Source organism: Tricharina praecox (assembly GCF_024521635.1).
Source record: "Tricharina praecox strain CBS 144465 chromosome Unknown BZA05scaffold_42, whole genome shotgun sequence".
NCBI lineage: Eukaryota > Fungi > Ascomycota > Pezizomycetes > Pezizales > Pyronemataceae > Tricharina > Tricharina praecox.
Genome location: NW_026250444.1, coordinates 1 through 23,653, shown reverse-complemented (window position 1 = coordinate 23,653; position 23,653 = coordinate 1). Strand labels below are relative to the sequence as shown.

The window sequence follows — 23,653 nt, the reverse complement described above, 5'->3', positions numbered from 1 at the left end:
ATGCCAACGATTGCGATGGTCGAGATCTCTCTTCCGGGTGGAGTTGTCGTTAACCGCTGCAGCTGGGACCGGCACATTTCGTCGAACGTGTCGAGCATGTCGAACACGCACCCAGCAGACCGGCCACCGCATCAGGTAGGCATGCGGTAGAGTATACATAATACACCGGCAGAAGAATCTCTGCCAGCCGAGAACCCGGATTCCTGTCAGACAGCCCCGTCATCTGCGCGAGAGACACTTTCCTGGCCATCCACAATGGAGTGCCCGAGACATGTAACTATGATAAGTCGATTTGAGGACTCGGACCGTCCCAGTATAAACCACAGTCCTCGATTTTCTGCTGACGGTGATTGCTTGCCGGCCGAGAATTTCTTGCGATTCTTTGTCGAGGCCCAGACTGGGTGCCTTGGGCCCGTAGATCCCCGCTCACGGAGTCGAGGCTGCGAGCACCATTTCGACAGATGGTGAAGAAGCGCAATTGTTGTCCCTGGATCGTGAAATCACGTTGCTGTTCCAGATTAGCGGCTTCAACCTACTTTCGTAGCCAAAACACATCGTTGAGATGTAAGGCTGAGTGACAACAGGTGATTGGGGGACTTCTCAGTCACTGTTTGGCCGGATGGAAAACTGCTGGACTGTTGAAATAGCATGCCCCAAGGTAACGATATTTCCTCGATGGACCTCTGGTCAGTCTTTGGGCATCCATCTCGCCAATCTGTCATCTTGGTCACCGTAGTTTGATCCCATGGTGGTCTCGATAATGGATATTGGCGACATGAGCGGTCCCATTTTCTAGACGTGTTATCAGGTATCATACTTGAACATGCCCTTTTCGCTGTGCCGCTCCATCGTTAAGGTGAATCCTAAATTTGTTTCTCAAGCCGATTTCTATCGATTTCCCGCAGTCGTTTCTGAGGGTGAATGGAACAGAGTCACGTATCATAACTCTACGATTCGAGGGATACAGATCAGAATGAACTGCACCGCATATGACTAGAATTCTCCTCATAAGTCCTGCTTCGGGGGAAAAGAGCTTCACAATCGTGCGATATCGATTACTTGTATGCATTTTTTGCGTGAATAAAAAATGAATGTCGAAAATCAAAGAAATACTGTGGTCATTACTAAGCCCTAGCCAATCAGCGTTCGTCTAGACAGCCGAAACGGACCAAAATGAAGCGGAGTGAGACAAGGCAGGCAAATCAACCCTCCCCGGCTCTATCGCGACTTTCTCCGTTTTGAAACCGAAATTCCGTCACCTCTCCCCTCCGAGCCATCGCCCCCCACCCCCCACCAACACCGTTCACTTCCACAAGCGTCCTCCATCGCTATGCTTTCCCGGGCAGCCAGACCCGCCCTTCAACGGGCAGCCGCTGCTTCTTGCAGGTAATTGCCCTCCCAATGCTCCTCCCCCACCCTCAACCCAGCATCCCCCGCTCCGAACCGAGAACAAGAAGAAAAGGGTGTCGGTCACTGGTGACTGGTTGCGGGTTTGCCGAAAGAAAGAGAGGAAAAGAGAGCGAAGGAGGAGAAGAGGGAATAGAGCGCTATGGACAAACCGAACTGACCGCCTTCGTCATCCACCTTTTGTCAGGCCGGTCCTCTCCAACAACTATGCCACTCTGCGCGAGATTGAAGGTCGTCTCAAGTCGATCAAGAACATCGAGAAGATCACCAAGACCATGAAGATTGTCGCTTCTACCAAGATGAACCAGGCTCAGAAGTCCATGGCCGAATCTCGGATCTACGGAAAGACGTCCAACAAGCTTTTCGAGGAGGCCGAGGCTCAACCCAGCGAGACCGGCAAGACCCTCTACATCGTCTCGTCGTCCGACAAGGGACTTTGCGGAGGTGTGCACTCGAGTTTGTCGAAGGCTGTGCGTCTGAAGTTGCTCGCCAACGAGAATGCCGACCTTGTCGTCATGGGCGAGAAGTGCAGGGCGCAACTCGGAAGATCGAACGCGAGGAACATGGTGTTGAGCTTCTCGGGTATCGGAAAGGACGTTCCCACCTTTGCGACCGCCCAGGCCATCGCAAACCAGATCATGGCGCTGGACACCGAGTACGACAATGTCGAGATCGTATACAACTCGTTCTTGACCCCCGTCTCGTACGAGGCTACCACCATGAACGCCTACTCTGAGGAGTCGATGAAGGCTGCTGGTGAGTCCATCATACCTTCCCCCTAGCACTCTCCCCCCTTTCCTACCCGAACTAGTGATGAAAAGAATTCGGATGTAAACCATTGTCATATCCGAGAGCGCAAAACCATGTGGATATTTTCCGTTGCCTTCCTTCTGAGGTTCCTTGTCTTTTCTGTCGCATCCGCCGTTGGCTTTCCGTCTTCTGTTGTTTAATTCGGCTAATCCGGCAATCACCAACCAGCCAACATCTCCGCCTTCGAGATTGAGGATGAGCAGCTCCCCAACCTTCGTGAGTTCGCTCTTGCCAACTCCATCTACTGGGTAAGAATGAGCCAAGACAATCCGATCATCCCCCGCTCCTGTATTCACTGACGCTGGACAGGCTCTTGCCGAGGGCTACGCCTGCGAGATTGCCGCTCGTCGTAACGCCATGGATAACGCTTCCAAGAACGCTGGAGAGATGATTGGCAAGTTCCAGATTCTGTACAACCGTACCCGACAGGCTGTCATCACTGGTGAGCTGGTCGAGATTATCACCGGTGCCGCCGCTTCCGCCGAGTAAGCAAGTACAAAAAAAAGGACAGGACTTCGAAAAAAGGATTGTTTTTTTTCCCTTGTATAATGCTTCGGAATGGACGAACGGAAGTACGGATGATGGATGCATGCGGGTGGAGGGGGGCGACTGTATCTTAGTTTTGTCGGAAGGCGGATTTCGCAGTACAATAGAATCGCGTGTCTTGCTTTCCACTGAATGCCGAGCGACTGTCGATGTTTCCAGCAATGTATCTAAGGACTCATCTAGAGTAAATGTTCCATTCAAGTAGTTGATAACGCAAAGACGAGCGACATCTGATGATGGACATGGTCCCTGCAATCCGCCGGGTAAGCGAGTGACGTACCAACACCTCCAAGCTCCCGCAGTGCTCAACCTCTCGCCCACTCCCGCACCTCCCCCCACCTTACGATACCCAACGACCACTCGCCACCCACTCCTCGCCCATCATGTCCCTCGACGGCCAAAGCATCCTCGACGAATACAAATCCTTAGTGCGCAAGCGTGCGGTAGCGTGGGATGCATACATCCGGTACAATGTAGTAACAGACGCGGATGTGAAAGCGATCAAGGCGGCCGACAAGGTCTCGGCAGCTCGCAGGACACAGATCCTCCAGGAGGAGCCCGAGACGTATGCGCAGCTCATACTGGGCGACACCGGAGTCGTGCGCAAAAGCGCCAATGTCGACAGGATTGATCTCGTCCAGTGGATGCTCATGTGGACAGGCGATCTGTTGGAGGGTGAGTGTGCGGAGATGTCTGGGGGGTGATGGGAGACGATGGGAGAGGGCTGATTGGGGGTGATGATAGATGTTCCCAGCTTTGCGCAGTCGCTACTGGCCCTAAAGAACCCCTTCGAGCTCCTCCTCTCCCTCCTCGAAGGCTCGACCGACCCCGTAATCCCCGTGCTCAGCGCCGCTATCCTCACCCCGTTGCTATCACTCTCCCTCGCCAGCAACAAGAAGCTCTCCCCCGCCGTCCTCGATGCGGTCCCAAAATTCTACCGCTACCTCAGCACCGTCTCAAAGGCACAGGAACGCGACCAACAAGACCTCGCCATACAAGCGTACGTAGTGCTCCTGCGCACGCCATACGCTAGAGAGGCGTTTTGGGACATGAAGGAGGAGATCATGCCGCCGCTCGTGGGGCTGCTGCAGGAAACGGCGGGTGGGACAGCGAGTGATCGGAGTGATGCGAGTTCTACGGGTGCGTCGGTGGGTATTGTCCAAGGCGGCGTGCCGCTACAGCTTGTGTATCATGTCCTGCTGGTGGTTTGGCAGTTGACATTCGACGAGACCGTTGCGGAGGAGATAAACGAGTACGCATATCCCCTCCTCCGCCATCCATCCGTCCCCGTCTAATAGCCAGTAGCAAATACGACATCATCCCCCCGATAACAACGATCCTCCGCTCGCCGATCAAGGAAAAAATAACCCGCGTCACCCTCGCAATCCTCACCAACCTCGTCCTCAAATCCAGCAGTACCAACCTCCCCACGCTGCTCGTAACCAACATCCTGCCGTACCTGCAAACGCTCTCTACGCGCTTCAACTCCGATTCGGACCCAGACCTGACCTCAGACCTTAACACGGTGACCTCCTCCCTCGAAAACTTCCAAAACTCACAAACCACACTCTCCTCGTACCGAATCGAGGTGATGTCCACACACCTTCGCTGGTCACCCCCGCACCGGAACGAAGGCTTCTGGAAGCGGCACGCGCGCGAGATCGTCGAGGACTCTGAGCTGGTAAAGCAGCTGGCCAAGGTCCTCGCGCAGAGCACGGACAAGACGGTGCTCGCAGTCGCGTGCAACGACGTCGGCGTCCTCGTCAGAGAGGTCCCAATGGTCAGGAAGAAGTGGGTCGAGCTCGGCGTTAAGGCTAGGGTTATGACGCTTATGGGCGATGGCGATGCGGAGGTGCGCTACGAGGCGCTTAAGGCGGTTCAGGGATTCTTGCAGACGGCTTTCAGTGGATAGATCGTCAAACGAGCAGGAAGTGGGGTTTGTTTTGTTTTGTGCTTATTGTGCGGTATGGTTTTGATGGTATATATTTTACGATTCGAGCGATCTCTTTGTGTTGTGTTGTGCTGGAACTGCTAGTTGGTGGAAATAGATGTGGTGTTGATATCCTTTGCACGCTGGATCACTCGTGTTTACTCTACGTTTTGGTGTGTGTTACACCCGCCAACTTCCGGACGACCCACCAAGCAAAAAAAATAAAAATAAAACATTTCACCATTCACATTTACATCACATGGTAAAATGTAGCGACCCCGTACCGGTAGTATGATAACTACGGTAAACACCCATCCGTTGGAACTTGGCTGTTCTCACTACGGCCGCTGCCCACCGCCCACCCACCCCACAGACAAATAAACACACAAACACACAAACAAAGAAAAACACCAGTCCACACAATGCAATTCGAATCGCGCCCAGAAATAACAGCAACGAAGGGAGGGAACGAATTAAGAGAGCTGTAGGTAGAACAAAGCACACGTAGCAGACAAATCAGAAGAATGGAAACGCCCCCTCCCTCCCTTTCGGCTCGTGGTATGTATGTTATGACGATGATGATGCCATTACATACCGATGAGAGCCGCACCGACGGCGATACCCGCCGCAACGATGCCGACGCCGTATGCGCTGCCGAGCTTCAGCAGCACGCCGGCAGCAGCGTTGTCGGCATCGGGGGGTACCGGTTGTGGCGAAGCCGTCACCGCTGACGACGCCGGTCGAGGAGGCGGAGGCCGACGTCGACGACTTAGTCCCAGAGGCGGTGGCATTGATCTTGCGGGGGGACGTGGCGCCGCACACGTACGTCTTACGGCACTGGTCGGCACATGTGTTGTCGCTGCCGCAGTTCTTGATGCAGTCGCCTTGGTCGAGCGTGCAGAGGTAGTACGGGATTGTCTCCGAGTACTGCGTCAGGTTTGGGCGGCTGCCATCGCTGCACACGCACACGTAGAAGAGGTTCTCCTGGGGGGACGGGGTTAGTGGGTTGCAGGTGGAGGAGGAGGGGAGGGAGAGCGTACGGGGAAACAGTCGTTCTCCTTGTCGGTCAAGCCCTCCTTCTGGTCGGCGCAGAGTGCGGGACACTGGGCAACCTGTAATTCACCAGATCAGTGTCTTGGTCCAACCATAAGCACATACGCCGTCCGCCTCATACCTGTGCATTACACCAACCGGTTCTCGTATCGATAGCGATGGAACTGATGTTGTAGCCCACGGTCACGGCAGGGAAGGTAGCTCCGAAGACGAGCAGGGCAGCGGAGAGGAGCGTGTTGGAGCGCATCTTGTCGTGTTTGTGATGTTTTTTTGTGATTTTTTGTTTGTGTGTGTGGGTGCGGGTGAAGTGAAGGGCGAGGAAGTTGGAGAAGGAGGAGGAGGGAGTTTAAAGCGCTGAAAATACAGGAAATACAATCAGGTTAGCCAATCGGATCAATGCTGCAATTAACGGATCATGAGGAAGCTGGCTAGGAATGTGGAGTCCTTTAGAGGAATATCCGAAGGGAGAGGGTCTGTGACTGAGGGTAGGGGGGCCGGTCTGTAGACTTACGAACCTCAGGGGTGGAGACAAACGAATGAAGCCAGGGGAGCTTGGGAGAAGCGACAGTTGACGACAAGAAGTGAGGAAAGAAGTGAGGAGGTGAGCACGATTAAGAAGTAGTCAAGAAGAGCGTTGGTCACTGGGGCAGGGTGTGTGCAGCAGATAAACGAAGGACTTCGGGAAGCACGGGGAAGAGCGGATGCTGGCGGATTGAAGATAATAATAAAAACAATGAGCGATGACAAGAAGGAGGGAGGGAGGGAAGGAGGAGGAGGACGGGGGACGAGCGTGATGGGGGATGTTTGGCCACACCGATCTCGAATCAGCCGAAGTGAAGGTGTCACACACGCAACTTCTCCACACAAAGGGGGCCGCCATCCCTGAGGATCATTTTGGGCGATTAGTTAGTGACTTGGGTGCGGACTTCTAACTGTTGACCGCAACGAGCAAGGCTGGGCGGGTGAGTTGCTTGCTTCCCAGCCTTTTTTCGCGGGAGAGCGCGAAGGAAAAAAGCGAAAGCGAAAGAGAAAGAGAAAAAGAAAAGAAAACGAAATCCCCCCTGCATCCGAGCCCGTTGCAGTGTTGCTTCGACAATCCGGATTCAACAGGGCCGCGCAAGCCTGAAGACTTTCGTCCTTCGTGATCGAGGTGCAAAAAGAGAATCAACGGACAAGCCTCCTGCACTCTTCATAGGCCGGCCATGGCCAGCCGTAGCCTGCCAGACATCGGACGCCCATCATACGACCACTAACGCTCGCTGCCGACAGTTCCGTGGGTTCCGTTCCTTCGGCGTTGACAGCCACCGGCCGCTGAGCGATCGACAATCTGCATCTGAGTGCAACACACTCTACATATCTAGGTACTCTACATATCCACCCATACGTGCGACGTATCTACCCGCACCCGTTGCATACCGGTAGTTATCTGTCTGGCTAACTTGTGATGCGGATTCACTTCCCGCCAGTGCCCGTACCTACATGAGTACTATATACTTGCGCGGTGGCTGGTAAAATATGTGAGGATGAACATCGCAGAGTAATTACTACCACCATCACTACTATTACTACAATTGCCACTACAATTGCTACTACTCCTACCACTCCTAGGCACTACTACTCCTACTAATCCTACTACCAACTACTACTAGTGGAGTGGAGTCCTCGGCCTGTCAGGCAGATTCCCGAACTCGGTTCTCCACGTCAAGGATGTCACTGCTGACCGGGAACGTCCTTGCACATCCACTGCGGTCAGATTCCTCTTGCTCGGACGGTTAATGGTTAATGGGGGGGGGGGGGGGGGGTTCATCATCGCCAAACGAAGTCCGGGGAATCGATCGCTGTGGGGTACCGTACACAACCAGCATGTATGTATCCACCTATGCAATCATATGCTGGAGTTGTGGGGTGCTCTGCAAAGAGCGAAGAGCGAAACGGCCATACCACCAATCTGCTGCCGGAAGCTTACGTACGTACGAAACACACACACTCTCTCCACCAACTCTGGCGATACTTGCTTAGTCAAGCCCTGACCGATCTGCCGTCGAATCGCCTGTACATAGACCCCAGACATCTCCAAACGCTTGTTTCAATTACCTGCTTCATAGGTGCATTCTATCGTTCGTTCGCTGCGGATCCTGCAATTGCAATTGCGATTGCGCTTGCAGCGGCCAAGCTTGAGCTGAGCTGAAGAACTGGATGCGATGCGATGTGGTGTATGCATGCCGTTTCGAACTTCAGAGCGGCCACTCTATCGTTGGAGGGAATAAAAGGCAATGCAATGTGATTTGTAAAGAAAATTCGAGAGGCTTCATACTATTTGGAAGGATCGACACGAATAGATGCAGGTTTTTTTAATGTTATATCATTTCAGCATTCGATCTGTGAGGATCATATACTTAACGTACGCACTCCGTTTCTCATCCACAGTTCTACACATGTCCATACCCCCAAAACGGATAACGCCCAATTACTTCAGAGCGAAACGTGAGAAAACCGAGTGACGGTTCATGAAGATACCGCCCCCCCCCACCCGTGGTCGACGACTGACCGTCGCACGCTCCGGCCGGATAAACTGCCCGAAGCAGCGCGATTTTGCTCATCTATGTAGAAGTATATGCAACGCTTATTTTCGTCGTGATGGAGGCTGGAACACCCAGGTATTATGTATTATAGTTGTGCGCTTACTCCGTGTAGTCTATGTAGATACAGTATATAGAATTTGATGAACTCTCCTTTCTCCATCCATCCTCCATTGAGAAAATTTCACAGCAGGGACTTTTCATCCCTGCCCCATATGAAGAATCTAGATACCCGTATGTACAAGAAGTAAAGCGAAAATCTCTTCTAAGTTCTTGGCCTCTTTGCCGTGGTCCTCAGGCTCAACTTTCAATTGCCATGGCTGGCAAATGACCACCTTTCTCCGCTGCCACACACGGCTACATACGCACGTGACAACCAACGAATGATTTCCAGGCTCGTGGAAGAGTTGCGTCTCCCCCAAGCCAGACTTACCTAGGAGCTCACCCTTGCAACCCGCAACCGGCTTTCGACGAATACTTCTTCTTCTTTCTTGCTGACGCAACACCCAACCAATACCTACAAGACGACACGCAACATGTTGTAGCGAGCAAAAAGAGACCGAAATTCATCTCCGGACATGAACATTACTCCCGAACGACCGCACGAAGAATCGACACATGGTGGTGGCGGTGATGATGGAGGATGCCTGAGCTACTATGGTCATGACGACGACCACGCTGGCGGAGGGGGAACACTGAGCTACAACCTCCACGACGATGACGACCACGAAGGCGGCGCACTCCAGCTACTATCGCCCGCACCGATCACTCTCGAGGACCACACGGTGACTCCAGGCGAGAACACGGCCGGCCTCTGGGCCCGGCGCGCCCAGGTCGTCGACTACGCCATCGTGTCCGGGAGCAGGACCCGAGCGGGTGCGTATGTGGCGTGGAACTGTCTGATCGAGACGTTCGAGGTGCGTTCCTGTCCAATCCCCCGTCGTCGGGAAATAGATTTTTGACAGACGTGAACAGGGCGCTCAGTTCACCGTTCGCAAACGGTATGCCCATAACACCACCCAGCGCACCCCACGCACGCGCGAGTGCGTGCGCGCTTAGCTTGATGCTATGGAACTAATGTGTTGCTGTTGAGGTTGGACAGATACTCCGAGTTCTTTCTGCTCCATGAACAGTTGAAGTCGACGTTTCCTCGGTCCGTCAAGTACTTGCCGGAGCTGCCTCCGAAGAGTGTGATATGTATGCACGCCCATTGCCCCATATATTGCCCCATCTTTCCCCCATCTTTCCCCTCCTCCGGGGATGTGTTCTCCCCGAGTCCAGCCCGCCCATGGCTAACTGTTGTCCAGCCAAATTCCGCCCAAAGTTCCTCGAGTCGCGCCGACAAGGCCTATCGTACTTCCTATCGTGCGTCTTACCCACCTATCTAACCTCCTCACTTACTCATTCTCTCTTGTCCTCATCTTGCTGGGTCGGGTCGACTAACGGGTCACCGCAGCTGTATTTTGCTCAATCCTCAGTTCGCCGGCTCGCCGCTGGTCAAGGACTTTTTGTTGCATTCTTGATACCTACCGCTTTCACTCCTTACTCGACGTGACGATGGGGATGGGGTGTTCAAGTCCCACACCTTTGTCGCGCAGTGTCATGTAACTTAATGTCTAGTCGTTCGATGCATTCTGGCGTTCGTTTATTTGTGGTTTTTGCAGTCGAGATTCTCAGTCGGTTCGGTCAATGTGTTTATTTTCTTTATTTTCTCTCTTTCGCATCGTGCCGATATTCCATAGATGGTCGTCTCCTCTCTCGGACGGAACCACTCAGTGCGCGCGGACGGGGCCCCCAGCACCTGCATAATGAAATAGAATACTTGCCAGACGCTTGGATTCGATCGAGCGAGTCGGAGTCGTTGCGTGAAGCTTAGATTGCCCTCCCCTTTGTTCCCGTTCCTCAAGCGCATAGGCAGGCGGTGCTTCCGAGCTGCGCGGTGATGTGATGTAATGTGATGAGTTTGGACCAACCTTCGAATCCTAACCCAGCAAGCAGAGTAGTCGCAGGTAGCATCTTCTCCATATATCACATCCCAGTTGTGCACGCGAGCGCGACCGGGTCGCTGTGGTGAACGATCGAAAGCGTTGGGAAATTGAAACCTCATTTTTTGTCTTCTCCTCCTCTTGCCCTCCTGCCCTCCCCCATTCAGCGGCGGCGGACTCGACTTCGGGCCCGGGGGGTTAACCTTCGCAGTACACACTCACAAACTCACACACTCAACTTTAATAGCACCTCACCTCACCACACCTCACCACACCTCACCTCACCTCGTCGCATCGCACCCTCACCCTCACCACGCCACACCTCAACCCAACCCAGCCGAGACTCAATAGCCCTCTCACTCACAGCGTCAGCGAACCCACTCCTCCGACGAGAATCCGCAAATGAAAGCGACTTTCCAACATGAAGGGACGACCACGACCTACGATAATCCTTCGGTTCAAGTCCGACACCACCACCACCACTACGACTACCACTACCACCGCACTCTTACCACCACCACCGACACTACAACCTCCACCAGAAAAATTACCACAACTACAGAGAACAACAGACATGACGTCGAGCAGCGACAGCAACGGGGGCGACTGCGGCGGCGACAGCGGTAGCGGCAGCGTCGGCAGCGGCCGAAGCACCAGCAGCAGTTCCAGCAGCAGCGGATCGGGCGCGGAGGCGGCTACGACCAGCACGCCCACAACCACTCACAATGCGAAAAGGAAGCGGGAACGCGAGCGCGACATTCCCATTGCAATTGGCGGCGGAAAGGGGAATCTGATCCTACAGCAGCAGCCGCAGCAGAAGAGGGCGAGACAGGGCAGCGCATCGGGAAAGGAAAAGGAAAAGGAAAAGGAAAAGGAAAAGGAAAAGGAAAAGGAAAAGGAAAAGGAAAAGGAAAAGGAGAAGGAGAAGGAGAAGGAGAAGGAGAAGGAGAAGGAGAAGGAGAAGGAGAAGGAGAAGGAGAAGGAGGAGAAGAGGGTGCTGAGGAGTCAGGACGTGGAGAAGAGGAGTGAATACGAGGAGTGGTTTGAGGAGGTGGAGCGCGGATGTTAGTACCCTACCATACAATTCCCGCGGCAGGTGCAGATGTGGGAGGGAAGGGGGAGGGGGGAAGAGGGAGGGGGGGAGTCGCAGTGCGCTGACGGAAGTGATGACAGTGAGCGACGACATCCAGATCCCGATCGTTCGGCGCGAAGTCTGCGAAGGCCCACGCACATCTACCCGGAGCGCACCCGCGCCCTCGCCAGCTTCGGACGTCCCCACGGCGGCCGAACTCCTCATCTCCCCCTCCAAGAGCGTTCTCGCGATACCCACGCACGATCCGGACATAGTGCGCATCCGCAACGTGCCGATCCAGACGATCTCACTCGAGGAGGAGCTATCGAAGGCGGGCATGCGGCCTCCGCGCTTCACGACCGACCCGCTCGCGGATGCAGTGTACGTCTCGGCGCACACGGGCGCTGAGCGCCTCGAGAAGCGCAGCAAGAATATCGAGCGCGACTTGCTGCACCATAATGCGGCGAAGATCGAGAGTGATCTGGAGAAGCTTCGCGGCCCGGAGTGGTGGAAGGTGATTGGCCTGAGTCAGGCGGTCGTCGCGGCCTGCGGAAAGAAGGAGCTGGCCAAGCGGAAGGAGCCGTTGGTGAAGCATCTCGAGGCCACTCTCGATAAGTACAAGGCGTGGAGCAACAGCGAGAAGAGGAAGAAGCATGGAAGGACCAGCAATAGTCCCAAGGACAGTCAGGATAGGGATAGCTACGACAACACCGGCAGTGAGCGCGGCGGTGGTAGATTCGCTTCCCACGAGAGCGGAGTGGCGGGAGAGGAAGGATACGGAGGAGAGGAGGACGGAGAGGAGGAGGAGGACGAGGAGGAGGACGGCAACGAGAGCGACATCCACATCCAGAGGAGAACCACGAAGAAGCGCGCTCCGACCTTGAAGAAGGCCAGGCGCACGTCACCTACCGCTTCCGACGCAAGAGTGCAGAAGAAGCAGCTGCCACCGAAGCCGCCGAAGCCCGAGCCGGAATTCACCTCGTTCTACGACACGCCGTCGGCCCGGCTACAGGCCATCAGCAATAACCGCCGCAAGAGCTCGCGCATGCAGACGGCTTTCGGTGTTCCTCTCCCCACTATGGAGGATAAGGAATTCCAGCTGCCCGAGGAGCTGCTTGCTAGCACCTCGGCTGCGAGGCATGCCAGGGCCAGGAAGCGGTTGTCGAGGTGATCGATCCCTCTGTAGATGCCCGAGTACAGTGTGTTGGTGCCACTGGATTGGAGGTTCCTCGTTGGATGGATGTACAGTTTTCCGGGAGTGGGTTTCTTTTTTTCCTTCTTTTCCTTTCTTCTTGGGTGGGCTTTCGGCACCCTTGTGTTTCTTTTGAGTACTTTTGATTCTCTCTTATATTCTCTTTTTGTTTCTAATTGGGTCTGGATTTGGGTTGGGGGTGTCAATGGATGTGTTTTCCTTTTCCGCTTCTGTTTTCCTTTCTCGCTGGATGGGATGGGAATTCGAAATTTTGGATGGATGGGAAACTGTATACTAGTATTACAGATGCGTGCTGTGCTGTGCAGGTCGGGAAATGGATTGAAGTGGATTGAAGTGTATTGAAATGCATTCCTGTAGAGTACGGTACTCTACATTAGGTACATTATGTAACTACAAAGCAGGAGCTGTAACCTCGTCTTCGGTCTGGTGTATTGGGTCGAGGTGAATGATATCGTCGAAGTTCGACTCGTCGTGAATGATTTCGGGATTGATAATTTGATATCAAGTGATGTCTTGGCGTGGCGCACGTGACACTGCCGTCCTTGTTGCGGCGCATTTTGCCGCTTCCGTACAAGCGCTCTAGCTGAGTTTCGCTGCGGTTGAATGGTTGATGTGCGTGCGTGAGCGAAAGTAAAGTTGAATGACGCTGGCCAGCCATACTGTAGAAAGTACGGTAGTTACAATCCACCACTCACTCACTCTCCAACGACCCTCCACTCCTCAACGACCCGCCGCGCCGCCTCCTCCCCCTCGCTCCTCCCCTCCTCCTCCTCACCACTCCTCCTCCTCCTCCGACAACGACGACGACGACGACGAACACACAGCACACGCCGCACCGCACCGATCGTCGCACGCGCACCATCGATACATCCACAACCTAGCGCGATTTTTCACCTCGTCTCTCTCAACACACATATCACACCGTGCCGTACTTAACCCACCCACCAGCTCCTTTTCGTTTTCGCGCGCGCCGCACGTAACTCCGCTCCCCGCCACCCACCACCTACACCTCCACCGACACTTCTAGGCGATTCGACCCACTCACCCGCTCGCTCAACGTCAGCGCGCACTCGCAATCGCATTCGCACCTGCTCCACACGCGAAGGATATCCTGCAAGCAAGCACAGCGCAACGCACCGCAACGAAACGCAACGTACGGCATACCGCTCCGCACCGCAGCACCACCGTCGGGAAAGACTGCGGCAGAACTGGGACGCGAGACAGTGAAGGAGAGACAGAGATAGGGACAAAGAGAGAGACAGCGACGGACGGGACGGGGGACCGGGAATGAAGACGGGGGCTTCTACCGACTAAAGGAGGGCCTGCTTGCTTTTTGATTCTTTCCTCATTTTCCACTTCGGCGCGAAAGTTCGAGTTCAGTTTAGTCAAGAAAGGAAGAAAGGAAGGAAGGAAGGAAGGAAGGAAGGAAGGAAGGAAGGAAGGGAGACCGAGACCGAGATCGATGCCTTCTGCCATGATGGATCCGCTTGTTATGCCGCCGCCGCCGCCTGTTGCGCCTATTGCTACTACTGCTGTTCCTGCTGTTCCTGCTGCTCCGGCGGTTCCTGGGGCTCCGGCGGCTTCTGCTGTTGGGGCGACGCCGGCGCAACCGATGCCGCCGGCTATGGGAAACAGGGGGTTCAATATATAAGTCTTCCTGCGTGGGAGTGGTTGTACGGGTTCGTGGGGGATATATAGGGCGGGGAGCTGATGGGCTGTGCACAGGTCATCAGAAAGTGGGATTTGATGTGAACTTTGCGAGGCGCCAGTTGAATGTACGGACGTCACGGGGGAGAGCCGGAGGTGATGGATGGAGGTTGGTGCTGACGCTGGATTAGTGCTGGACGGAGATCTCGATCAATCCTACGGATCCGGCGTTGAGGCAGATACGACTGAATTCGAGACAGTGTGGTATGTTTGTCCCGCAGTTCTATATGTTGCGTGCAGCTGTGTGGGTTTGAGCGGAAGGTTCATCGTCATTTTCGTCTACAGATATCATGATGTGCACCGTCAACGGCAAGACCGCGTCGCAGGTCAAGTACGAAGACCCGTATTCGAAGTTTAAGATCCACGGATCGGCTACCGTACATCAGCACCACATGCTGCGGAAACGGCTCGATGGCGTACTACACGATCCTCCGGAGTTCGAGCTGGTCATCACTTTACCGTCCAATGTTCGGATTGAGCCTGCTGTTAGCATCATCCTCCCCCCTGCCCCCTTTCGCATATCCCCGGAACTGTTTGCTCACTATACATGTGTCTCGGAATAGGATCCGTTCAGTCTCGCCGCACAGAACGCATTGATGGGCCGCAATGCTCCCGCTAGACGTAACACTCCAGATGCGCCGGACGGAGCGGCGGGGGCTCCGCCTAGAACGCCTGCCCCCCCTCTGACTGCGAGGCCGGACAACATGTACACTCCCTATATGCCGCTACTGCTGAGAATAGAGTACGTGCTTGACAATTTTCGCGATGGGTTTACGTTTGTTGGCTGCGAGTCCGGAGATATGCGGTACCCCCATGCGTTCACGACCAATTCGCCGTCGCCCGGCGCCGCCTGCTGTCTCTTCCCGACGCTCGATGGTATACACGAGCGCTGGACCTGGGAGCTCGAACTCACTGTGCCGCGCACCATTGGCGATATAAACAAACGCCCAAGCATCAGGCGGGTTAATGATACTAGTAACGGCATCACCGGGGGTCGTTCCTCGAGGCTGGATGACGATACGCCGATAACAGATGAGGATGACGATCTTGATATGGTGGTCGTCTGCAGTGGTGATTTCGTGGATGAGGTCTAGCTCCTCGTTCGTAACATGTGTTTTTTCCCCTTCGGTTAGACTAACGGCCAAAAAGGAAACCCATCCCACCGACAATTCCAAGAAGATCGTGAAGTTTATCCAGTCCCAGCCCGTTGCTCCGCAGCATATCTCGATAGCAGTAGGTCCCTTCGAGGTGGTCAACCTTTCCGAATTCCGTGATCAAGAGAACGAGGACGCAATGGCTGCGATCGCTGTAGATGTGATTGGGTACTGTCTGCCAGGACGAGATGCTGAACTGAAGAATACATGTATGTTCATGCCTAAGGTAATAACCCATAGTTCATCCTTCGTGATATTTCGTTCGAGCAATGTTTGCTGATTGCTGCTCGCAAGGCCATTGATTACATCGTCAAGGAGTTTGGCCAGTACACCTTCTCCAGCTTCAAGCTCTGTTTCGTGGATGATCTTGCGACGGATACGGTCGAGTCTGCGTCGCTGGCTCTCTGCAACAATAATCTCCTCTTCCCCGAACAGATCGTTGATCCGTTATGGGATGTAACGAAGAAGTTGACGTACACCCTCACGACGCAGTATGCAGGTGTGCAGATTGTGCCCAAAGACTGGGCGGACATCTGGGTCATCATCGGCATGTCGTACTGGATGACGGGTTGCTTCATGAGGACATTGATGGGGAACAACGAGTACCGTTTTCGGCTGAAGAAGGATGCTGAGCGGATAACGGAGTTGGACATCGATCGAGCGTCGCTGTACGCCCAAGGATTCCAGGTGCCGATCGAGCCCACGTCGTTGGATTTCATCAAGTTGAAGGCACCGCTGGTGTTGACGATCCTCGAGAAGCGGCTGTGGAAGATCAGTTCCTCGATGGTGCTGCATCGCGTCGTGCGGAAGACGTTCATGTCGGCGGTGGCTGGAGAGTTGAAGAACGGGCTGATGAGTACCGCGCACTTCATCCGGCTATGCGAGAAGAACAGTCACAACAAGCTCGATGCGTTCTTCCAGCAGTGGGTCTACGGCGCGGGATATCCGCAGTTCGAGGTGTCGCAACGCTTCAATAAGAAGCGCATGATCGTCGAGATGGGAATCCGGCAGGTACAGGCTGCGCAGACGCGGACTCGGAGTGTCGATCCGGACGAGTTCCTCAAGGACGCCTTGGACCGAGAGAGACACGTCGTCACTGCTCCTACGCAGCCGGTGTTTACGGGGCCGATGACCATCAGGATTCACGAAGCCGACGGAACGCCGTATGAGCACGTTGTCGATCTGAAGGAGGGCTACACGAAGCTGGACATTCCGTACAATACCAAGTACAAGCGGCTAAAGCGATCGCGGAGACAGAAGGAGCGTGCTGCTGCTGGGGCGGGTGTGGACGTCAGTATCGATGCCCAGCAGAACGATGACGTGCTGCTGTACTGCTTGGGCGATGTGCTGCAGGGCGAAGAGGAAGTTGATGATTGGCAGCTGGAGGACTGGTCCAAGGAAGACGAAGAGCGGATGGCGCAGGAGAGCTTTGAGTGGATACGCATGGATGCGGATTTCGAATGGATATGCACCCTCAACATCAATCAGCCCGACTACATGTTTCTGTCGCAGCTGCAGCAGGATCGAGATGTCATCGCGCAGTACGACTCCATCCGGCACTTTGCGATGACACGGGAGTCGGCGCTGATATCGACCATCCTCGTGCGGACACTCATGGATCGGCGATACTACTATGGCATCCGTGTCGAGGCGGCGATGGCATTGTCGCGATGCGCCACGGCAGAGTTGGACTGGGTGGGCAGATTTCACCTGGTTAAAGCATTCCAGGAGTTCTTTTGTTATCCGGGCTCCCAGATTCCAAGAGGCAACGACTTTACCGACCTCACCGCGTACTACGTTCAGAACGCCATTCCACGCGCGATGTCGCACATCCGCAACACCCAGGGCGCCTGTCCGGACCACGTGCAGAAGTGGATTCTCGATGTCTTGCAGTATAACGACAACTCTAATAACAACTACGACGATTGTTACTATGTTGCCAACCTGATGAGATCACTCGCCGATACCCTTTCACCTCAAGCTCCGGCGATCGATTATGGATTTGATATGATGGATGAGGATGTGGATGACGATGAGTATGGAGAGAAGAAGATGCATGAGTTGGCACTCGCCGAGATTGAACGGTACCAGCGGATGGACCAGTGGCAGCCTACGTACCGGAACATCGTTTCGGAGGTGGCGTTGGATATTCGCAAGGACCTGATGTTGAAGGGCATTAAGGATGTCGATTACAAAGTCTACATGGCCTACACCCGAGAAGGAACGCTCGATACACTGCGCGTCAAGGCGTTCGATTGCCTCGTCAAGCTCGGTGCCCTCCGGCAGCCCGCGTTGGCATCATACATCTGCTACGTGATGGGGCGGGACCCTTCGCCATTCGTGCGGAGGTGGGTCCAGCTCGCGTTTGGTCGGGGCTTGGGTATGATTGCCGTCGGTGGACCGAGCGGACCGAGTGTTCCCAGCGGATTGCAAATGTCGGGCGAGATGATCATTGAGGACTCCAGCGCCGATACCTCCGCGGCCAGAAAGGATGAGCTCGCGAAGAAGACGATTGAAGGCGCCGTGGCGGTGCTCAAGGCTGAGTTGAGCAACGATGAGGCGATGAAGAAGGCTATCTGGCGCGCTGTGATGTTTGTTCCCCAGACAATGCCGGATGATTGAGTCATGCTAACCGTGGGTAGATCTCGGAATCTCGGCTTGCTAGAGCTGCGGTTCTTACTCGATATCTGCGCCATCTTGTATCACACCAAGACGTCTCTCATCGTTACCATGAGGCATCCAAAGCACCTTCGCTGCACGCATCTTGGCGGGGTAAGACCATATCTTGTCATGATATCGAGACGCGTTCACTGACTATTAATAGGGTAAATTGGCTTTCACGCGCGTATATCTAGATCCCTTACGACAAATATCCATTCCAGCACCCCCACCCGCCCGCGCTCCTATGCCCGGACCTTCTCGCACACAGTCCATCCCGCCAGCGCCGCGCACGCCCACCACAACAATGCCAACGCAGTTCCCTCGCTCGAAGTCAATCAAGCTCATCACCAACCCGCGCGGCAAGCCCCCAGGCACACCGACCAACGGCGTGAGCAAGAAGCACAATCGCGACTCCTCCAGTAAACCTGGTAGTGTCAGACGAACGCCGTCGATGTCGTCGATCAGTAATGCCCATAATACCCCTTCTGCGCCGGGAACGCCGACTCCTCCCTCCTCGTCTACGGATACTCCTAGAAAGATTATCCTCAAGATTCGCCCGCACAGTTTGCAGCAGCATGGCAGTTGACGTGACGGCGACGGCAATGACTTATATATCTAGCTTCCCCTTCCTATCTACAAATTCCATTCTTGATTTTTTTTCCGGTTGATCACCCACTCCCGACCCTCACACTCGCATCGGGGGTTTTCTCTTTTTTCTCTCTCTCTTTCCTTTTTCATTTCTTTTTCGTATGTTCTCACGTAAGTTGCTGTGATGTCGTTTCATCGGGCGCTCTGTTTTGTGGTTCATCGCGCGGGGTGGGGTGCTTGTGCTTGTGCTTGTGCTTGTTGCTTGAACTTGAATTTGTTTGATTATGCTTTTGCTTTTGCTTTGCTTTGTGCTTTGGGGAAATGGGATGGCGTTTTTTTTTAACCTGCTTGCTTCCTTGGTTTTTTATCCGTGTCTGTTTTTTTTTTTTTTTCGAATTTCGAATTTCGAGTTTTGAGTTTCGAGTTTCCGATTAATACTTTCTGCTAGAAGTGGATTTCTGGATGGATTTCTTCCCGAGGAGTGGATGCCTGTGGCTGTGGCTGTGGGTGAGGTGAAAAGTATGCGGTGGTGATGGGTGGTGGTGACGGTGATGGAGGTGGTGATGGTGATGGAGATGGAGATGGAGATGGAGACGGGGTATATATTACTTTACTGTATGTAAAATCCAGAGAAGAAGAAGAGAAGAAGAAGAAGAAGAAGAAGAAGAAGACAGTCATTACTCCCGCTCTCTGCTGCCGATCTCTGTCTCTGTCTCGCCGCCTAGGACTGCCAGTCCCTTGTCCACCGCTCCGCGCTGCGATGTCTCCACCGCTCCGATGTCGGCGATGGTGGCGAGGATGGCGTCGTTTCTGGGATTGTTAGATACTGTGCTGGAGAAATGGTGGGAATTGGAAAGTAGGTAAATACGGACAGATTATTCACCGTCAATAACACCTTCTGTAGCTCGGTCAGGACTTCTTTTTCTAGCGGTGTGAGAATGCTGCAATGGTGCTCGTCAGCTACTATTTATCTCTCTCCTCCATTCCATTCCATGTCTTAGTGGGGGGTGGGTGGTTGTGGCTGGTCTTGGGCCGGTATATATGGTGTGGTCAAGTCTCACCTCCCGCTATCGACCTCCAACTCTCCAGCTCCACTCCCGGTCCCGGTCAACAGTAACGACATCCCTTGCTCACCCTTCACCCTCACCACTTAACACAATACAATGCTCCGCCGCCACCCAACCGCAATAAAACTCTCGTCGCAGGACGTCGCAGCGTACGACGAGTTCCGGCGGGCACAGGCGCAGCAGCAGGCCCAGCTGCAAGGGAAGGGAAAGGCTTTTGGCGGGGGGAGTGGTGGTGTTGGCGGTGCCGTGGATCCCAGGGCGCGACGGAGGGAGAGGGAGGAGCGGATTGGAGTTGCTGGGGCTGCTGCTGCGGCGGCGGCGGGGACGGCGGCAACGGCTGCGGCGGCGGGGAGGTAGTTTGGTTTTTTGGAGGGGGAGGGCGGTGGGGTGGGGTGGATGGGGGGACGGGGACGAGGATTTAATTGAATGTGAGCGGGGTTACGCGGCGTGATGAGGCTCGCTTGCTTGCTTGCTTGCTTGCGTGACGTGAAACTGAAACCGAAACGTACATACGGTAGCTCTCCCCACCGACAACGCTCTCCCAGCCCATCAACGACGAACGACGAACGACGACGAACGACTACGACCATCACAACCTCCAACAGGAGTTAACCAACGACCAATTGCGACTGTCGTCTCGATTCGATACGAACACACAACACACAATGCCGGACGTAAATATCTCCGCCCCGCTCTGCGGCCAAGCTCCAAGGACTGATGGGTGAACTATCTACAGGCTCCCCTTAACTGGCGCCTCTCCGCGCACCCGATAACGCTCTGTTTCTTCCTCGCCTTCCGCCTCGGTAGCCCCCCAGCCAGCCCCATCACCTCTGGTCCGATCACTGATTGAACTGAACAGCCTCGCTCTTGACGTACCTCTTCGGCCTCTGGTTCTCCAGCAACTTGTCCGTCCCCCGCGCACCCATCCGCACACCGCTAACCCCCGCTCCAGCGTTCTAATCTTCATCATCGTGACCCTCCTCCTCTCCGCAGACTTCTACTATGTAAAGAACATAGCCGGGCGGCGGCTCGTCGGGTTGCGATGGTGGAACGAGCCGTCTGCGTCCCCCGCCTCGACAGCGAACAGCGCAGACTCAGGGAGCACATGGATCTTCGAGTCCGCGCCGCCGGAGCGCGTAGCCAACGCGACGGACACGCGCTTCTTCTGGCTGAGCTTGTATGCGTCGCCCGTGCTGTGGGTGCTCCTTGCCGTCGTCGCGATCCTGCGGTTTGAGTTTATTTGGTTGTCGCTTGTGGTGGTGGCGGTGGTGCTGGGTGTTACCAATGGAGTCGCGTTCTCCAGGGCCGATAGGTTCGGGAATGCGTCGAGTTTTGCGGGAAGGGCCATGCAGACGGGTGTGGGCGGGTGGGCGGGAAGGTTGGCGGGCAGGATGATGTGGGGTGGGAGGTAGGGGGTGTGCTGGGGGAGAGAGGGGATATCAAATTATTGTGGCGTGCGGCGTGTCTGGACTGTTCCGCTGTGATTGCTCGATTGGGTATACCAACTGCTTTGCTATGATATCGCGAGACGGTGACGGGTCTTGAAATCGAGGGATATCTTCTAGCACACCCACACACTACAACTAAAAGCAAGCAAAACAGACAAAAAACGAATGGTATGTAACAATGTATCCAAGACGATGCTGCACAAAAGACGGAACGAAAAGAACGCCTGCCCCCACTCTCCTCCGCAGATTACCTATATACAAGACGTCACGCTACGGCTTCTATCGCATCCCTCCCCGCACTGCATCCCCCTACTCCTCAGCCTCCTCCTTCCGCTTGATATTCATCGGCGGCCACCATCCGAGACGCTCATAGCTCTGAATCATCTCCCTCAGGGCCTCCTCCGTGACCGTAGGAACCTCGTAGACGAACCCGGTGGCATTACAGAACCTCCCGCCGTCGAGGCTGAGGTCGGAGTCGCGCACGATTTCCTGCTCGAGGTAGGGATTGATCGGGCCGGGGCGTGCAATCTTGGCCTCGGCTAGCAGCTGGCCCCACGGCTGTAGAAGCTCGTCGTTCTCTTCGTCGACCGCGCTGTTTAGGTTCAGCTTCGCGAATTGGCTGACGATCGTCCCGTGGAAGCCCGTCTTGATGCTGAAGATCTGAGAGATGTGCGCTTGCATTGCGCCCTGGGCTGTTTGGTGGGGTTCAGTCAACTTTCACGGGTCGGTATCTATGGGGGGGAGGAGAGGGGTGGTGGGGGCGTACTGGTATCGCCGCTATCGACCATATTGAAGATGGGGGTGGTTCCCATGTCGTCAGACCAGTTCTTCTTCCCGTTCGCGTACCACTCTGCGGCGGTCCACAGCCCGCGCGCAACATCGAGCACGTGCACAGTGTGCGTGCGCAGGTCTTTGCTCCACAGCCACTTCATCTCCTCGTCCATGTAGGCGTACACGCGCGCCATGCACAGCATCGTGCCGATCACCTTGGAGCAGTACGGGCCGTAGACGTTCGCCAGCCGCATTATCACGAGATTCAAGCTGGGTTCTCGGTTAGCCGCGTACACGTGAGGTAGGGGGGTGGGCCATACCCCTCAATCTTCTTGAGCTCCTCCTCAGCCTCGAGCTTGTACTTCGCGAGGCGGCCCCACGGCTTGAGCTTGTCCGACTCTTTGCGCGGCTCGCGCTCGCTCTTGTAGACGCTGCCGCTCGACAGCTCGACCCAGCACTTGACGCCGCGCTTGGCCGCCTCCTTCGCCGCCGTCACCGACAGCTGCAGCGACCGCTGCTTGTAGATCTCGTCGTCCTGCGAGAACCGGTTGTCGCCGCCGCAGTTGAACACGTAGTCCCATGAGGACCCGTCCGCGCGTGTAAACACCTTCTCGGCCGTGTCTGCCAGGGGTTAGTTTCGGGGTGTTGTGGGGAACGAGACGAGGGGAGCGTACGGTCCCGCGACATGTCGCCTTGCACGAAGCGCTCGGATGCACACGCCTCCTCGAACTCGGGCGCCAGCCAGGCCAGCTGCGGTAGCTGCTTGTCGACTATCCGGACCTCGGAGGCGAGCTTCTTCTCGTGAACGTAGCGGGCGAGGAAGCGGCCGATGAAGCCTATGCATCACTGTTAGATCTGGCCGTCCGTTCGGAGAGAGGGGGAACTGGGGAGGGACGCACCGAGGCCTCCGATGATCAGTATGCTCGGACGGCTGTCTGTCATTATGTTATGTATAGCGAGGGTATCTATGTAGGTATGTATCTGGGCAACGCGGGCTGCTTGGCGACAGAGGTGGTAGTGGTAGGTAGTGGTGGGAGAAGGGTGGTGATGTTGTGATCGATGCGAAGCGTGGTAACTATGTAGACGATACCGATCGACGTTGGACTGTGGGGCGGGGGTTTGGTGTTGGGGGTGTGTGCGGGATAGTTACCGGGGGGTGCTGGAGGTTATGGGGTAGTAGTGGAAGCAAGTGGTCTACTATACTGGGATCGACCAGAACGGAGAAACGGGAAGCTGGAGGGAAGGTGGATAAAGGGCAGTGTGATATATGTCGTCTCGGTATTGGTGGTAATGGTGATGGTGATGGTGGTAGTTAGAGATGGTATCTATAGTACGTATTCAACAATGGTCGTCGTGGTTGCAGGAGTTGGCTGAGATGGAGATGTGATATGCTGGTGGTGGTGATGGTGTTGATGGAGATGCTGATAGTGGGTGAAGATGCCAAAGCAATGGAAGCGCAATGGATATTCGGGGACGATGCCAAAGCAGTGGATGCGTAATGGATAGTCGTCCTCAGATGGATTCAACTCAATAATTGTAGCAATCCAGTCTCCGCCCCCACTTTGACCCTTCTTCACGCAGCACCTCCTCCTTCCTTCGGCCGGGGCAGATGCAGGTTGCGGCTAACTATGGAACTACCGGTAGAGTGTAGATACTTGACTG

The 23,653-nt window shown here is 54.9% G+C and overlaps 10 protein-coding genes across 10 annotated transcripts; 7 read left to right on the top strand and 3 right to left on the bottom strand.

The window, feature by feature from the left end:
• Positions 1-1,200: 1,200 nt before the first annotated feature.
• On the top strand, positions 1,201-2,967 carry BZA05DRAFT_412522 (ATPase, F1 complex, gamma subunit domain-containing protein). The gene is made up of 4 exons (XM_051485111.1): positions 1,201-1,386; positions 1,595-2,163; positions 2,386-2,465; positions 2,527-2,967. The coding sequence occupies exons 1-4, from the start codon at positions 1,331-1,333 to the stop codon at positions 2,704-2,706; spliced, it is 885 nt and encodes a 294-aa protein (XP_051334966.1). The 5' UTR covers positions 1,201-1,330; the 3' UTR covers positions 2,707-2,967.
• A 116-nt stretch (positions 2,968-3,083) lies between these two features.
• BZA05DRAFT_412519 (armadillo-type protein) lies at positions 3,084-4,929 on the top strand. Its single transcript, XM_051485110.1, has 3 exons — positions 3,084-3,438; positions 3,508-4,015; positions 4,069-4,929. Exons 1-3 carry the CDS (start codon positions 3,147-3,149, stop codon positions 4,673-4,675), a joined length of 1,407 nt encoding a protein of 468 aa, XP_051334965.1. The 5' UTR covers positions 3,084-3,146; the 3' UTR covers positions 4,676-4,929.
• Positions 4,907-6,236, bottom strand: BZA05DRAFT_207095 (uncharacterized protein). The gene is made up of 3 exons (XM_051479574.1): positions 5,868-6,236; positions 5,734-5,805; positions 4,907-5,677 (listed from the first exon to the last, which is right to left on the bottom strand). Exons 1-3 carry the CDS (start codon positions 5,991-5,993, stop codon positions 5,261-5,263), a joined length of 615 nt encoding a protein of 204 aa, XP_051334964.1. The 5' UTR covers positions 5,994-6,236; the 3' UTR covers positions 4,907-5,260.
• A 2,460-nt stretch (positions 6,237-8,696) lies between these two features.
• BZA05DRAFT_412516 (Phox homologous domain-containing protein) lies at positions 8,697-10,247 on the top strand. The gene is made up of 5 exons (XM_051485109.1): positions 8,697-9,242; positions 9,301-9,326; positions 9,428-9,522; positions 9,633-9,690; positions 9,782-10,247. Exons 1-5 carry the CDS (start codon positions 8,904-8,906, stop codon positions 9,846-9,848), a joined length of 585 nt encoding a protein of 194 aa, XP_051334963.1. The 5' UTR covers positions 8,697-8,903; the 3' UTR covers positions 9,849-10,247.
• A 1,246-nt stretch (positions 10,248-11,493) lies between these two features.
• Positions 11,494-13,022, top strand: BZA05DRAFT_412509 (uncharacterized protein). Its single transcript, XM_051485108.1, has one exon. The coding sequence runs from the start codon at positions 11,720-11,722 to the stop codon at positions 12,551-12,553; it is 834 nt and encodes a 277-aa protein (XP_051334961.1). The 5' UTR covers positions 11,494-11,719; the 3' UTR covers positions 12,554-13,022.
• On the top strand, positions 12,489-13,022 carry BZA05DRAFT_207060 (uncharacterized protein). The gene has a single exon (XM_051479573.1). It carries the CDS (start codon positions 12,569-12,571, stop codon positions 12,935-12,937), a length of 369 nt encoding a protein of 122 aa, XP_051334962.1. The 5' UTR covers positions 12,489-12,568; the 3' UTR covers positions 12,938-13,022.
• An 818-nt stretch (positions 13,023-13,840) lies between these two features.
• Positions 13,841-18,796, top strand: BZA05DRAFT_207014 (uncharacterized protein). The gene is made up of 9 exons (XM_051479570.1): positions 13,841-14,242; positions 14,319-14,370; positions 14,434-14,506; positions 14,588-14,787; positions 14,866-15,390; positions 15,452-15,682; positions 15,751-18,047; positions 18,099-18,228; positions 18,281-18,796. Exons 1-9 carry the CDS (start codon positions 14,058-14,060, stop codon positions 18,701-18,703), a joined length of 4,116 nt encoding a protein of 1,371 aa, XP_051334960.1. The 5' UTR covers positions 13,841-14,057; the 3' UTR covers positions 18,704-18,796.
• Positions 18,797-19,098: 302 nt separating this feature from the next.
• BZA05DRAFT_207028 (uncharacterized protein) lies at positions 19,099-20,180 on the bottom strand. Its single transcript, XM_051479571.1, has 3 exons — positions 19,767-20,180; positions 19,589-19,646; positions 19,099-19,515 (listed from the first exon to the last, which is right to left on the bottom strand). The coding sequence occupies exons 1-3, from the start codon at positions 19,826-19,828 to the stop codon at positions 19,150-19,152; spliced, it is 486 nt and encodes a 161-aa protein (XP_051334959.1). The 5' UTR covers positions 19,829-20,180; the 3' UTR covers positions 19,099-19,149.
• Positions 20,181-20,289: 109 nt separating this feature from the next.
• Positions 20,290-21,184, top strand: BZA05DRAFT_380105 (uncharacterized protein; the record flags this gene model as incomplete). Its single annotated transcript, XM_051481907.1, has 4 exons — positions 20,290-20,446; positions 20,509-20,575; positions 20,632-20,677; positions 20,725-21,184. The coding sequence occupies exons 1-4, from the start codon at positions 20,438-20,440 to the stop codon at positions 21,182-21,184; spliced, it is 582 nt and encodes a 193-aa protein (XP_051334958.1). The 5' UTR covers positions 20,290-20,437.
• A 345-nt stretch (positions 21,185-21,529) lies between these two features.
• Positions 21,530-22,933, bottom strand: BZA05DRAFT_344623 (uncharacterized protein; the record flags this gene model as incomplete). Its single annotated transcript, XM_051481135.1, has 5 exons — positions 21,530-21,912; positions 21,987-22,261; positions 22,312-22,612; positions 22,666-22,827; positions 22,891-22,933. 5 exons carry the CDS (start codon positions 22,931-22,933, stop codon positions 21,530-21,532), a joined length of 1,164 nt encoding a protein of 387 aa, XP_051334957.1.
• Between the last annotated feature and the right edge of the window lie 720 nt (positions 22,934-23,653).